The sequence below is a fragment of the Stenella coeruleoalba genome (genome assembly GCF_951394435.1).
Source record: "Stenella coeruleoalba genome assembly, chromosome: 6".
Lineage (NCBI taxonomy): Eukaryota > Metazoa > Chordata > Mammalia > Artiodactyla > Delphinidae > Stenella > Stenella coeruleoalba.
In genome coordinates this window covers 127736710-127751271 of record NC_137151.1, presented here as the reverse complement: position 1 = coordinate 127751271, position 14562 = coordinate 127736710, and the positions used below count along the sequence as shown (strand labels likewise).

The 14562-nt window shown below is 53.6% G+C and overlaps 1 protein-coding gene across 7 annotated transcripts in view; it reads right to left on the bottom strand.

Annotated features, from left to right (window-relative positions):
• FARP2 (FERM, ARH/RhoGEF and pleckstrin domain protein 2) overlaps window positions 1-14562 on the bottom strand; it is a 92966-nt gene that overhangs the window by 17791 nt on the left and 60613 nt on the right. For all 7 annotated transcript variants that reach the window (XM_079923725.1, XM_079923727.1, XM_079923728.1 and 4 more), the window contains 5 exons: window positions 13980-14143; window positions 13569-13637; window positions 12983-13040; window positions 10567-10798; window positions 174-334 (listed from right to left, as the gene is read on the bottom strand). In XM_079923725.1, the coding sequence (XP_079779851.1) occupies window positions 174-334; window positions 10567-10798; window positions 12983-13040; window positions 13569-13637; window positions 13980-14143 (684 nt within the window). The remainder of the gene's footprint in view (window positions 1-173; window positions 335-10566; window positions 10799-12982; window positions 13041-13568; window positions 13638-13979; window positions 14144-14562) is intronic.

The window sequence follows — 14562 nt, the reverse complement described above, 5'->3', positions numbered from 1 at the left end:
ACAGCCCCGCACTTGGAACCTACGGGCGCCAGGAACGTGAAAGGAATGAGGAGGCCCGTCTTGGCGCAGAGGGACCCCGAGCGCCCCAGAGGTGGTGGGAGGGTCTCAGGACTGGGGAACCCCCAGCCCCTGCTGCCCAGGCCCCCAGCAGCAAGCCCCCCGGGGGCGCCCACCTTGTGTCTCAGCTCCTCCTGGTCGTCCGTCCCGGCTCCGCCAGCGTCGCTGAGGACGGGGCTCAGCAGGGGAGAGGAGCCCTGCTCGGCTGGGCCCAGTGGGCTCAGGCTCGGTGGGGTCTTCCAGGTGGAGGGAAGCTGAGGACTCTCCACGGAAAGGCCTGGAAGTGAACGGGCGATGGAGCGAGAGATGAAGAAGGGCAGACCCGAGGGACAGCACCTGCCACCAGGCCCTTCCGGAGACACGCAGGCCTCAGTGTGACATAAAGCAACGGTGAGAACCGGTGACAAGTGAGAGCCCGCTTCCCCAGAGAACCTCCAGGGCTCTGGTTCCCGGGGAAGACGCAGGCACAATAGAGCCAACGGGGAGGAGGGAGCGCACGTAAGAGGCCAAACTGATGCTGACTTATCTGGAAAAGAACGTGTATTCTAAGGCCAAACTCATTAACCATTCTCTTAAAACACTGGATCACACTCGTCATACTGTTTTCTACTTCCCTGAATTGTTCGTTAGCAAGGATTTTATTCTGATTTCTAGAATCATACCACAAAAGTAACTAATACTTAATTTTTTCCCCTTCTGAAAATGATGTTTGCTTTTGACCAGACTGAAGCCAAAATTCTGGCCTCGTTCTATTTCATCCAACATTTTGTGATCAAGAAATTCTCTTTTCTATTTAAAAAAATCCTCAAAGGTTTATTTCTAATGTATTTCTATGAGAGATTAGTAACTATTAAATGCCACGTTTGAAAGTCACCTTAAAGCAGAGTTTCAGAGGAGACGTTTAACTGTTCAAAAGCAATTTAAGACAGACATTTACCTCGAGCTTCTAAATGTACGGCGTTTTAACACCCAAACTACCATCATCTCTAAGTATGATTATTAAGTCGGTTTACAAAACGCTAGAAGTAACACAACGGGTTTCAAAACGAGATCCTTTCACACTGTGATTGGGGACCAAATGCAGTTACCCACGGTGACCAGTTTATAGACCCAAAACTTAGTTTATTCAGCCTAAAGCATGAAGTGTGTAGGAGGCAGGCTGGTGCAGAGAGCTTCCTGCTGGCCGGGCTGCCACGCAGAAGCTCCTGCAGCCCTCCACCGTGGCCTGACGGCGGGAGGGAGCCCTTATTTTCACATTGACAAGTTCAGAGCTCTGGGAAGCCGGGACCCCAACTCAGGGCTTCTGGGGATGGGCTACCAATGCCGGATAGCAGAGCTCTCCTCTGGGATTCTCACAACCACACAGATTTAAGACACAGAGAAACGTTCACTGACATTAGAAAACCTGGACAACGTAAGGACGTGAAATTATCGGAACCAGTTTTATTAAAATCTGCTTTTATTACACATTTAAAATAAGCTAAGCCACCTTAAAAGAGCGTGCCTTGCCTACGTCCCCTCCCCCGACAGGCCTGCACTGTCACTTCTCCGGGGACCAAACCGAGCAAGGGCTCTGGGCTGTGCCCGAGGCATGGCTCCTTTGACTGCAGAAGAGGCTCGTTTCCGGCTGAGCTGTTCAGGATCACACTCCAAGGCCCGTTGTGTCCCTAAGTAGCCCGGAATTGCATAATGAGACACCTTCACACAGTGAAAATTCAGAAAAGATGTAGAAGCTACTAATAAGCTACTTATTCTTCCAGGCGTGTTGCTCAAGGTGTGAGAACCAAGACGCTCACCCTCGTTGGTTCTGAGAACAAGTCCATGGGGTGACCCTTGCGTCTTCCCGCCCCGCACAGCCCTCCCGCCCGACAGAAAGCTACTAGTGCACAGTTTACCACAGAGTTCTTGCAAAACCTGACTTTATTTTTACATAGCAGAAGGTGACAGGTGAGGAGGTGGTGTTAGCTCTGAAGCCTCCTGTGAGAAGGCCAGGGTGGGCTCGGGGGCCGACAAATGGGCCGACGAACGGGAGACCAAAGCCCAGCAAGTGACCGTCTCGGGACAAACAGCTCGTCTGGAATAAACTGCTTTGATTCTAGGAAGGTTAAAAGCCATCATTTGATATTATCATTGTAGACAAGGCTGCCCTCACATCTGCAGGTTCCACATTTGAAGACTCAATGAGGACGGAATATATCGGGGGGGGGGGAACGTTCCAGAAAGGTCCCAAAAGCAAGACTTGAATTTGCCGCTCTGGCAACTGTTTACACAGCATCTTACGTTGCATTTCCAACTAGCCACAGAGCATTTGCACTGGATTAGGTGTTGTGCCTAATGGAGAGATGATTTACAGTATCCGGGAGCACGTGGGTGGGTCGTACGCAAATACGACGCCATCTCACATAGAGACTTTGCTGTCAGGGGTTCTGCTATTTGTGGGGTCCTGGAACCAATCCCCCGTGAATACTAAGGGACAACTGTACTTACTATTTCACAAAAATTGTCAACTCACAATTTAGTGACTCGATTAAGAAGCACCACAAACAGACATTAAGCATTTGTTTTTATTAAATCTGTCAGCCGCAGCAAAACGTAATACATCGTACCTACGTCAAACTCTGTCAACACAGACGCTACGAGACGAAGCGAATAAATCTGCAAGGAGCTGTTTTCGAGCAAGTGGCAGTAAACGAGGCTGCTGGAGCGTGCGGGCCACTGCCTCTCTGTCGTGACGCCAGTGACGCGAGGGCCCCACGCCCAGAGCACGCCCGTGGGGCCGTGGTTCTGCTGGCCAGTCCCAGGAGCGGCCGGGGCGCGTGAAGGCTGCTCTGGACCGTGTGGTGGCGTGACAGGCTCTGACCTTAGAAAGCCCTGTCCACGTGGACGACCTGTATTAGAATGCACACCAACAGGCAGATTGCGTAAGCATTTTTAAGATGCTAAACGTCAAGTTTTAGGTGCCACAGAGTATGTGTAGCCTTAACTGACATGGTGAAGAATCTTAAATGTTTGTAAACCCAGACCTCTGCGTCCAAGGTCCTCTACTGTCAAACAGCCAGGAGGAGTCAATGTCGCTCTGAGTCACAGGACCCGCTCACACGTAGGTGGTGCGCTACTGCCCCACCGTGGCACGGAGAACCACCAAATCCTTGCAGACGAGACAGGTTTGGAAATGCTTCCAAAAGGAAATGCTTTGGGATGGGTGGACAGCTCTCCGTTTCTGCTGTCCACCCAGAGTTCACAGGCAGCCTCTGCTCTCAAAGGTGCAAGGTTTGACCGTCTTCAAAAAAAACACTGCAGGGCTTCCCTGGTGGCGCAGTGGTTGAGAGTCCGCCTGCCGATGCAGGGGACGCGGGTTCGTGCCCCGGTCCAGGAAGATCCCACATGCCGCGGAGCGGCTGGGCCCGTGAGCCATGGCTGCTGAGCCTGCGCTCCGCAACGGGAAAGGCCACAATGGTGAGAGGCCCGCGTACTGAAAAAAAACAACACTGCAAAGGTAAAACTTTCGTTTCAGTCAGTCAGCAGTGAGCCACCCTGGCAGATGATTTTCTTTGTGGCATTCTTTATTTCCAAACATTTCTAAATATCCATCTGATAATTTTTGACATCGTTTTGAGAAGCGCAGTACTGTGCTTTGTGTAACCTCCTTATCGTCTGACCAGGTGATGAAAGAGAAACATCACATTTAGACAGGAAGCTCAGCTACTTTTATTTCATACCTTTAAATTCTCTTCTTCAAAACTCTGTAATAAAATAAACAATTTTGAAACTTTTTGCCTTATAGCGGAGCAAGAGTCAGCTCCAGTTTGGAAAGTTCAAGGTCAAGTTTGAAGGTTAACATGATGGAGGGAGTGTAAGATCTAGAAGCTCCCTCTGTGGCTGGAACAGTGATCACTAATCGCATAAGAAAAGGGAAAAGCTGGTTTTTCCAAAGCACCCAGGTAAGCGTGACCCTGCTGAGCCGCAGGAAACCACGTCTGGCTCCACTTCTGAACTAGGACGTCACGAGTCTCTTATGGGAAACATGGTTCATAAAATAAAGTAGGAGGTAAAGAAGCGGCTACTCCGAGGGGCCCGAGGCCCAGCTCACCCCTTCCTCCTGCTGTGTGTTCGCCTGCCTCCCAGGGCTGTGACGGCTCAGTCTGCAAGTGGCTGTGGTCACCTGAGACTCAGGGGGTGACGTCTACACGCATGGCGCACCCAGGGGCATTTTCCCGAGTCTTCTCTTCTGTTTCCTTTTAAGCAAACAAGACTCTTTCCTTGTTAAGAGAAACGGGGGTGCCAACCTACAACTCACTCACACTCTGGGCCACTTGTCTGGATGACGCCCGCCAGGTGTGGGGTCTCCTCTGCTGACACGTGTAGGTAGTCCAGGGTGCACGTCCTTGTTCTAATAAATGACACATTTTGTCTAAAGTTTGAGAAGCTGTGACTTATGGATCTTCTGAACTATTGGAGCGACGGAGGCAAGGGCCCCGAAACAAACTATTCAAGTAAACTAGGAAGTGTGGAGGTGACGTGCGTTAGGAAGGAGGTGCAGCCTGTGAACGTTCTTGGAAGTAAAGGCCACACAACTTTTACCCTCCTAACTGGTCGCCCTGTGCATCCACTGGGTTCATCACGGAGGTGTTGCCACCTCATCCCCGCGGGGGTGACGGCAGTGGGGGCGTCAGTGAGGGACGGGCCGGTGTGATGGGGGAAGAAATGGAGACCCTAGTGATCCACTGTCCTCTGCTCTAAGGGGGGGTCCCCCAGGGAGTTCATGCCAACAGGAGCCTTTCTAGACGCTGCCAGCCACCTCCCGCCCCCATCACACTGGGCGCCAGGTGCCTCGAGACCCCAGAGGGAGCCCGGCCCCCGCCCCGAGGGGCCTGCGCTGCCCCGAGCACCCCGTCCTCAGCCGGCTTGCTGCAGCCGCTGCGCAGGGGTGGGGCAGCCCCGAGGCCTGAGAGGGGCTGAAGAGGCAGACAGCTCCGTGGACGCAGCAGAAGCTCGTGGCAGCCGAGAGAGGGTCCAGGAGGAAAGGCCAGTTCAGAATCTGAGCAGCTGCCACACTTCGGGCCAGGGATTTTATCAGGTGGGGTCTAGCTGACTGCGGGGAAAAGGCAATAAAACGGTCTCATTTTCAGAGTTAAGAAGCCAACAGCACGTGTTCTGTGCACTATAAGCCCAAGGACCGTGCAGTTCAACCCCAAAGCTGCCAACAGTGTTGCTCTCAGCCGGCACCTTGGAGGCTCATGCGGGCCCAGAGCCAGCAGACCACTGGCTCTCCTACATCCCCCTCTGCACACTGACCACAGGGGCCACGAGCCTGAGCGGGGCCGCTGAGAAAAGCAAGGCACTTCCCCGACTGGCCTTCCATAGGGGCGTTGCCACCCACAGCCGGCATGAGACAGCCTGTGGGCTCCATGGGGCCAACTGCCTATGAAGACAGATGTCGGTGGTGATGTGAAAAGATACAGGGCTGTTTCCGGGGTTCACCTGACACATGAGATAACCTTCCATGGGTGTAAATCAAAACTGCACGCAAGTAGAGGGAAAGGAAGCTTAAAAAGCCATCAAAATCCATAGCAAATATTCCCTTATTTTATTGAGTAAACGAAGAGTTCTGAATTAGTACATATCTGCAAATTTATAAACGGCAATTTCAACAGGAAACAAACTTTCAAGAACCACAAACCAGGCAACGTCAATGTGTCTTTAAAGGATGAACGAGTTCAGGTTTACAGGGAAATGCCACCCCCTTTTCTCCTCATTCCTGGGGACATAGATACGTTCATGCAAAAGACAGCATCCAGGGTCACGGCGGGCAGGGCGCTGCGTGGAGAGACAGTCCCACAGCGGCCCCCGCGCCCCGGCCAGCTGCGACAAGCTCTGTCACTTCAGGACAGGGGCCGGGGCGCAATCCCACGAGTGAACCCGTGGCCTTGAGAACAGACACTGAAATGCCCAACTTTAAGTGCCTGAGAGAACGTTAACATTTTCACCTACAAAGTACTGTGCCAAGAATGGATTTCTTTCTGGTGCTCCCTGAACCGGGAGGGAACAGCACACCCTGAAGACGCACAACTGGCATCCCTTGTCACACACACATAGGGGCGTGGCCCGTGTGCGCCACAGGACCGGAAGCACAGCACGCCTGGTGCTCAGCCACCCCTCCAGGGCAGCAGGTGAGAAGATGCCTGCGGTGAGAACCACACCCACAGCACCGGAGCAATTAAAGGACTTTGCAAAGTGGCGACCTTGGGGATGATCAAAGTTCTCCACGTTAAACTTCTTTGTGCGGTTTTCATTGCCCATCCCTCCATCATTACTACCATTCTAAAAACGCGTGTTAACTGGAAAAAGGAGTCCTGCTCTGACCCCGCACTGAGAGAGCCCCTGTGTGATGTGAAAAGGCACACGGGACACGCCGCTTCCTGCTTTAGTGCCGTCAACCTGCCTAACGTGAGGCTGTCGTTAGACCCTGGAAACGGAAAGACAATCATAGACTTGACAGCTAGTAAACATAAACAGTCCACGTAAGTGGAGTGCGTCACTCCAGGGGACTTGGCGGGGACGGCGGGCACCGCCTCTGGGCTGCGGTGACAGTGCCGGGCTCCCCCGTGGGCCGGCGTGAGGAGGGCTGCTCCCAAGCCTGTGGGTCCCACGCCAATCTGCACATTCATCCTGTAATCCGGGTCTGCGGGGCCACCCTTCCAAGGTGATGCCACTGCATAACGTGTTTTTCAAATAAAAGGCGATCACCACGAACGGCCTTCAGCAAACCCCGCAAAGGCCGGCTGCTGGCCTCACTCAGAACCATGCTGGATATTTTAATGTTTCCTGTAAGCCAGCTCTTACTAGACAGAACACGACAGTGCCACTGCCTGGGCTACAAGCAGAAAGACAGGACCTGTAGGAGCTATCTTTCAGGCTCATTTTCCCGGTTGCCGAAGGGTCCCCTCCGGGAGGGGGCTCCTCCCACTCGAGTGAAGGGGAAGAAGGGCTGTGGGCAGAGTCCAAAGAAGCCACAACTGATATTAAAGAAATGGTTTCAATATAAAAGGAAAGCTGTAAAGTTAAACATATCGTGAACACTCTGGAAAAGGAAAGTTGTTCAAAATTTCTCCAAATCTGACCAAAAAGCTAACCCTGAATCTGAAAATCACACCTTCACCAGCAGTGTCCACAGAGCGTCTGGGATGCTGGGCTCGTTCTAGAGCCACGCTGCCCATGCGTGGAACAGGGAGGGGGTCACGGGTCGGGGTCAGCAGTCAATGCAGCTGCAGGTCCAGCCTCCAGGGCTGCAGGGCCTGAGGGGCAGACCGACGACAGCCCAGGCCGCTCGGCTTCCCTGCAAGTCACCGGCACAAATGGGAAAGAGGAAGAGGAGACAGACGGGCTATCTCGACCTTGAGCAGCACGCGGACCGGGTCTGGATCCCAATTTGAGCAAACCAGACGTCGGCCAGCACTTCGTCCACCTTGTGGGGTGACATCTGTGTGGGGTCAGTGAGGAGGCGCCTTACGTTTCAGAGACACATGAGCGCTGAGGAAGGTCGTCAGCGCGTCAGGCCCGCTTTATAGGAGGGGGGCAACACCCGGGGGGACGTGGTGGGGGGGACACAGGACAGCCCTGCCCAACAGGCTTGGGCTTCACTCCTGATACGCCTCTTTCCGCTTCTGCATATCCTGAAAACTGTCTAAACAAAAGCTAGAAAATTATCCCCAGAAAAAGAAGTTTCTTTGAAAAAACAAGACAAAACCTTTAACAGGAAGGTCCAGTAAAAGACATCTGAGAACACGACTTATTCAGATTCTTCGACATGTGATGACGACCACACAACCCCCCCCCCCCACACCCCCCGCCCCGCATCCTGCAGCCCCGGCTGCTCTGCTGGCTCAGACTTTCTGCCCAGACACCAGGACGGGCTGCTTTAAAGACAAAAGGACACTCTTGTTAGTTCGGAGCGTCGGGGGGCACAGTCAGGAGACAACAACCGACCACGGACAGAGGCAGCCGTCGTGTCAACTAAGATTCAGGAAAAGCGTTGGATGGACAGCGTCTGTATCAGCTCCTTGCCACACACACCCACGGTGTGTCTTTTCAGTGACACAAAGTGTCCCAGACGTGCCATCCTCACCAGTGACGTCAGTCACGGTCACACAGTCTCTCCACAGACGCCGGCCAGTCAGCACCAATGCAGACGGACCCATGGCCTGGGAGGTGCGGGGGCGACGGGTGAGAACGTCCCGGGACCAGAGCCACAAGGGACCCAGAGCGGCGGTAAGGCAGCTGCGAGGATGGAAAGTACCGACCCATTAGGCTGAAGCCCCTGCTGGTACCCGACTGACACCATCGACACCATCGACGGACGGCGACCGAGCCTGCAGGGAAGCCCCGGCATCTCCACGCGGCCGCCGAGAACGGGGTCCACACACACGGCGAGGATGGGACTTTCAGGAAGAAAACTAACCTTTAAACACGGTGCTGCTCCACCAGGTGAGACCGGGAAGGAAGCACAAGACCCAGTCCATGGACTCGGTGACAAATCCAGCCCTCGAGGGGCCCGGCCACGCAGCCTGTGCTGAGCGCTGGCCCCACGTCCGCGGGGTGTGGAGCGCAGTGCCCCCAGGGCCACAGCCACCTTGGCCTGTCCACACACATGACCTTGCCCAAGGCCTCTGGACGGATGCGTGCGGATGGGGTCTATCAGAATCAGCCCGCAGCTGTGTCGGGTGCACACCTGACCGGAGGAGACACCACTGCTACAAAAGGCCAAGCCCCCTGCAGCTTGGGGAGGCCCCGGGTGCCCAGTCCCCACGGGGAACAAGCCCCCGTCGGCCCCAAGGAAACGGCTGGCCAGCTCGAGCCAACGCCATGCCCCTTGGGCCGGTTGGTGTGTCTGGTTCTGCCTTCCCTGCAACCGAGTGCGTGGCGTCCCCCAAGGAAGGTGGAAAGGACACAGTCCCGCTTACACCGCAGGTTGAACCAACGCCTCTCCAAGCACGGTCCCTGGATCCTAAGTCACGGACGCAGCCAAGCCTCGGGCGCTGAGCCGCCCTGGGCAGTCCCAGACCACAGCACACGGAGGCCGCAGCCCCTGCTGCCCTCCCCAGGAACTGGGTCCTGTGGGGCCTATTCAAGATTTCGTGCAGTCAAATCAGACAAAACCTCCATCATAATTAATCATGGGCCGCACACCTCACCTTAAGAAGCAGCAACAGGCATAAGGCACACATTCCATTAGAGGTCAACACGAATCAGAACCGTGTCACACTCAAAACACATAGCACCACTTTTGCTGTATCGAAGCCAACGGCAGAAGAATAAAGCTGCACAGGCGAGACGACCAGCCCCGAAGGGTGAGCTGGAGACACTCCCCCACTCTAAACCCGCGGCACAGCTTTTAACACCGCCCCAAGCGCAAGTTTTCACTTTTGGCATTCCAAATGGAACAATCAATCAGAGAATTAGGGTGAAAAAGGAATATCTAGCCGTGACCACAAATCACCTTCTGTATCGAAAGCCGACAGTCGGAGCCCTCACCCCCCGAGCAGGTGAGGGTCCCCAGGAGGGAAGCCGGGAACGGTCAGGACAGGTTTTCATCGACCTGCTCTCCAGGAGTCAAATTCTTTATGCTACTCTGCAGATCGAAAAGGACTCTCTCTCCCCTTGTCAGAGCAAAGGGGTTACCGAAGAAGAGGCTCACGTCTAGGGGGGCCTCGGCCTCGGAGCCCCACGAGTCTGTGTCGGAGCCACTCGGGTCCTCAGCCGTCGTGGGCGGGCAGCTGAGCTGCTCTAACTGGTCGACGATGTCCGAGAAATGGAAGGCTGAGCTGGCCTCGGAGCGGACCGAGCAGGCGGGGAAGTTGGCCATGGAGCTGGCCTCGGACTGGGCGGCAGAGCCGGGCGTGTGCGCGGACAGGCTGCCGGGCAGCGGCGCGTTGCTGAGGGAGCTGGTCTCGGACCGGTGGAGCCGGAGCGAGCTGGCGGCGGACGGGCCGAGCAGGCGCTGCATCAGGCTGGCCTGCGCCTTCACCTCCAGCAGCTCCGAGGTGTCGGCGGGGTGCGCGGCGCCGAGGCTGCCCTCCTGCTCGGACTCAAAGCCGCGCGCCCCACTCCCACGGGCCGGCTCCGGGGAGGACCCCTCCGGGCTGGACGGGGCAGACCCCAGGCGGCCACACAGCAGGGCCTGCGGGCGCAGACTGCTGAAGGGGCAAGGAAAGGCCTCAGAGCCTCCGGCAAAGAAGGAGATGTCTGCCAGGCCGCCATCTCTGAACTCCTCGAACGCCGGCAGCTGGGCGCTTGTCAATGTGAAAACAGGGCCCCCCCGGAGGCTCTGCCGGCCACACATGGGCGCCCCCCTGGAAGGGGAGGGGCCCACGGTCAAGGCACCCTCACCATGGCCACTGTGACCCGCACGCTCCCTGCCGGCCCCCCCTGCCTCTAGGCCTAGGGCGGCGCGACTCAGCCCCTCAGTACTGCTGGGGCCACAGCTCCACACGCCCCGCCCCGACCCGACACCTTGGCAAGGCTGGAATGCAGGCGGCCCGGGGGGCGGGGCCGCGGCCACGCCGCTCCTCTCTGCAGCTGGCCACCTGGCGCTGGGAGCCGGGGGCCCCGTCGAGGAGCCGCTGCCGTCCTTGGAACCGAGCAGGCCCACGGGGGCTGGAGGGGAGGCGGGGCCCGAACAGAAGGAGGCACTTGTTGAAGACGGGGACGCGGGAGTCCTCGTGCCCTCGGTGAACAAGACGCTCTGGGGATCAAATCAGGAGAAGAGAAAAAGGAACACGTGAAATGAGCAATTACTGCTGGGAAGTCGCAGAGCTAACTGGGCCCAGGTGAGTACAGCCGCACCCACACATTTCTGTCACAGCTTCTACAAAGGAGGGCAGCAGGTCAGACCTTTCCTTTTAGAACTGAAGATCTGTAAATGCAGACATGATTTCAAACGGACCCAGGATCTATTTAGGTCCCTTGTAAGTCCACTTTTTTCTCTGCATTAGGCGTGACCTGTCTACAAGAAAGGCCATTTCCACCACTAAAGGCCCTGAGTCTCCCTGGCACCCGGGTCACCCTGAAGTTGCCTGGGGCTGTCTTTGGGCATCATTGTTCCCCTGGGGCTGGGCAGCTGGAGGAGGGGTGAGCTGCCCCACTCGGCTACCCAGGCGCCCTCCCCCGCCCTGCCAGGGGTCACCGGGGGACAAAAGGCATTGGTGCATCCACACACCGCCCAGGCAGCAAGGGCCAGGTCCGCACACGGAGCTCCTCGCCCACGCCGTGCACAGGAGCCCCGGGCATCTTGGAGGCGCAGGAGCGGCCCCGCGTATGAGCAGGAAGAGGCTCATGAGGGGGGCGCAGGGTGCTGGGAGGGGCTGCTCGCCACGCCGGGCGCCTGCGCTGCGTCCTGGCTCACGGTCCCACACGCAGGGACACGGAGCAGCCCTTCCCACTCACGTGTCACCGAGACACAGCCGTGTCACACCGGCACTCACAACATCACAAGGGGGCGGTCAGACCAAAGCAGAAGCAGCAGCAGCACAGCGACCACCCCTTTAGACAAAGCGGCAGCTCGCGACCCGTAAGATTAATCCCTTTTCGTGTGTCTACCACGTGGCTTTTTCCTAATCATCGACCATATTCCATATTCTCTGTGATTTTTAAAAGACAGCATCAGAGAACTGAAAGCTTAAGTGTAACTTTTAGACTACTCACAAATTTGAACTTTGTTAAAGAAACAAAAGTAAGTTCTTTTAATTTCAGTTGATTTAACAAGGAATTCCAAAATAGAAAACATACCTAGAAGAGTTAAAGAATGTTGATATTTAAAAGACCCGATTAAAAAAAAATTTAGGACACACGAGCTTTAATATATGAGGTACAAGTGTAGCTTCTGGAAATACTATAACAGTATAAATGACAAAACTGTCAACGAAAATCAACTTTGTGCAGCAATAAAAATGTATAAATATGAAACTATACAGCCACACATAGAAAGCTACGAAATAACAGTACATGAAAAGAGCAAGATTCTCTGTAAAAATATACTTGCATGTGGCAGTCAACACGCAAATGTGAACACAGGGAGCGACAGCAGAGAAGCAGACCTGAAACACAGAGTCACCGACGTCCCGGCCTCGCAACACAGAACTGTCACGTCTGGGACACTGTGGCCAAACGTCTCCTGTGAGTGTTTGTGTGCACCTGTGTGTACCTGTTTTCATATAGCTGTGATCATGTCAAACACACAGGCATACACATTTGTTTCCTGCTTTTCACCCTTAAGATAATAGCAAAAGATGCACTCAGTGAACACGGCTTCACTAAGCAAATCATCTCCCTAAGCTGGCATTTAACCGCACTTTGCACTTTTACAGAAGGAGTATTTCTCAGTTGTTTTCCTGACAACAAAAAGCACCGTGTCCACAGCACAAAGAGAAGAAAAAAATACATAGAGAGAAGCACAAAGAGAAGATAAAAACTGCCTGGATCCAATCGCTCAGAGATCATGTTTGATGCTGTGCACACACTTCTCTTTTTAAATCAGAATGAGGACGTGACCCAGGCTGCTTTGCACCCTGCTACTTTCACGTACTGATATTCTCTGGGCGCGTCCTGCTCGCGCACTATTCTCCCGAAACGAGATTTTTAAAGGCTCTTGAGTAGCGCCTCACGTGGACACGCCCAGAACTGCCAGTGACTCACCCGGCACAGACGGTGGTCGCTAGGATTTCTCGAATGATAAACAACACTGTCACACATCTCACTGCACAGAGCTTTCTCTTCACTCAGGACTCCTTTCTGCAAACAGGGTCCCAGGATTGGAATTTCCTCACAAATGACAAAGCTAATCTTAGGACTCTTGTTACAACATTGCCAGATTATTTCCCCGAAGAGGACAGGTGATCATATCGTGTACGTTTTACGCAGAAGGACTGACCTGCCTCGGCAAGTTGGCATTTAGGGCGCGGAGAGACATCTGGGTCTTGCTGTGTTTTCTGCAAACAGAGAACAGGCTGTGAGCCCCCAGCCCTCCTCGCCTGACCCGTTTCTAAAGCAGCACATGCTGTGCCGCGCAAGGACTTGCATAAACATGTGGCCAAGCCTCTGTTAACGTGAGGCACGTAACCAGGAGTGGCGGGATGACAGAAAACAAGCACTCAAACAAAAACTACACGTCCAGAAGAGGTGAAATTGCGCCCTTCACACTGAAGGAAAAGCTCCACATGCAAAGCAACAACATGAATTTTCAGATTCAAAGTTTACCACGCTACGTAAAAACATTACATCTAAGCTAAGCGATACAGACTAGAACCAAAAAGCATTATCTGTATCTGTACACAGTAACTGTAAATAACTGTAAAATACAAATCTATTACCATTAAAATAAATAAAAGAAACAGAACTCAAGTGCCAAAATACACGTTTACATATGTGAAGTGATTTTTACTCAAATACAGGTTAAAGTATTTAAAACGTTAATTTTCAAAGCCCACACTTTTCATCATGAAGATGAGAAAATTTACCTTTCATACGGAATCCTCTTCATCCCACCGTCTTTGACATAATCCACTAGTTGCTTCTGAGTTCTTCCACTGTGAAAAAAAATCAGGTTTTAAAGAAAAGAATAAACAGTGATTCACAGCATTAATTTTTCACAAAAGCAAAGGAAAAGTAAGACTTGCCCATCCTCTCTCACAAGTTTACATATACATTTAAAAATTATACTTTGCAACAAGCATAACCAGTTTTCTAAACAGTTTTTACGAAGCCTATTTTTCCCACTATTTTATTTGATATGCTTTCTCCAGTTTTACAATAGCTGCAGTCTGCGTGTAGTTCTCTGGAACATTCACACCACCTTCTTCTTGACTGAGGCTGTTCGGGTTCTCAGTCCCACAGACAAGGCCAAGACCCGCCCGGCACTGCTGCCCCACCTGTATCTGAAGGAGGAACCTCTGCTGAAGAGGATGGCTCTAGCTCTGGGCTTCGGCTGATCAGCAAGTCTGAAAAAGGTGTGATACTCTACACACGTCTTCCAGAAGTTCTTACACGCGTCCCTACTCCCCAGCACGAATTCCAGGGTGTCCTGGTAAGGCCCCTGGGAACAAAAGACAAAGGTTCGAGTCACTATATGAAGAATAAAATTTAGGAAGGCTCCAGGGGGCTTCCCTGGTGGCACAGTGGTTGAGAGTCCGCCTGCCAATGCAGGGGACACGGGTTCGTGCCCCGGTCCGAGAAGATCCCACATACCGCGGAGCGGCTGGGCCCGTGAGCCATGGCCGCTGAGCCTGCGCGTCCGGAGCCTGTGCTCCGCAACGGGAGAGGCCACAACAGGGAGAGGCCTGCGTACCGCAAAAAAAAAAAAAAAGGCTGCTCCAAAGTTAAAGATTAGCACGTTTTCTTCCTCAAGGTTGTATACAAAGACTTCTGGTTCCATTTACATTTAAGAGAAGAAAAACACAAGGTATATATTCATTGTAGAAACATCAGGAAAATGTGGCCATCTACAATTACACA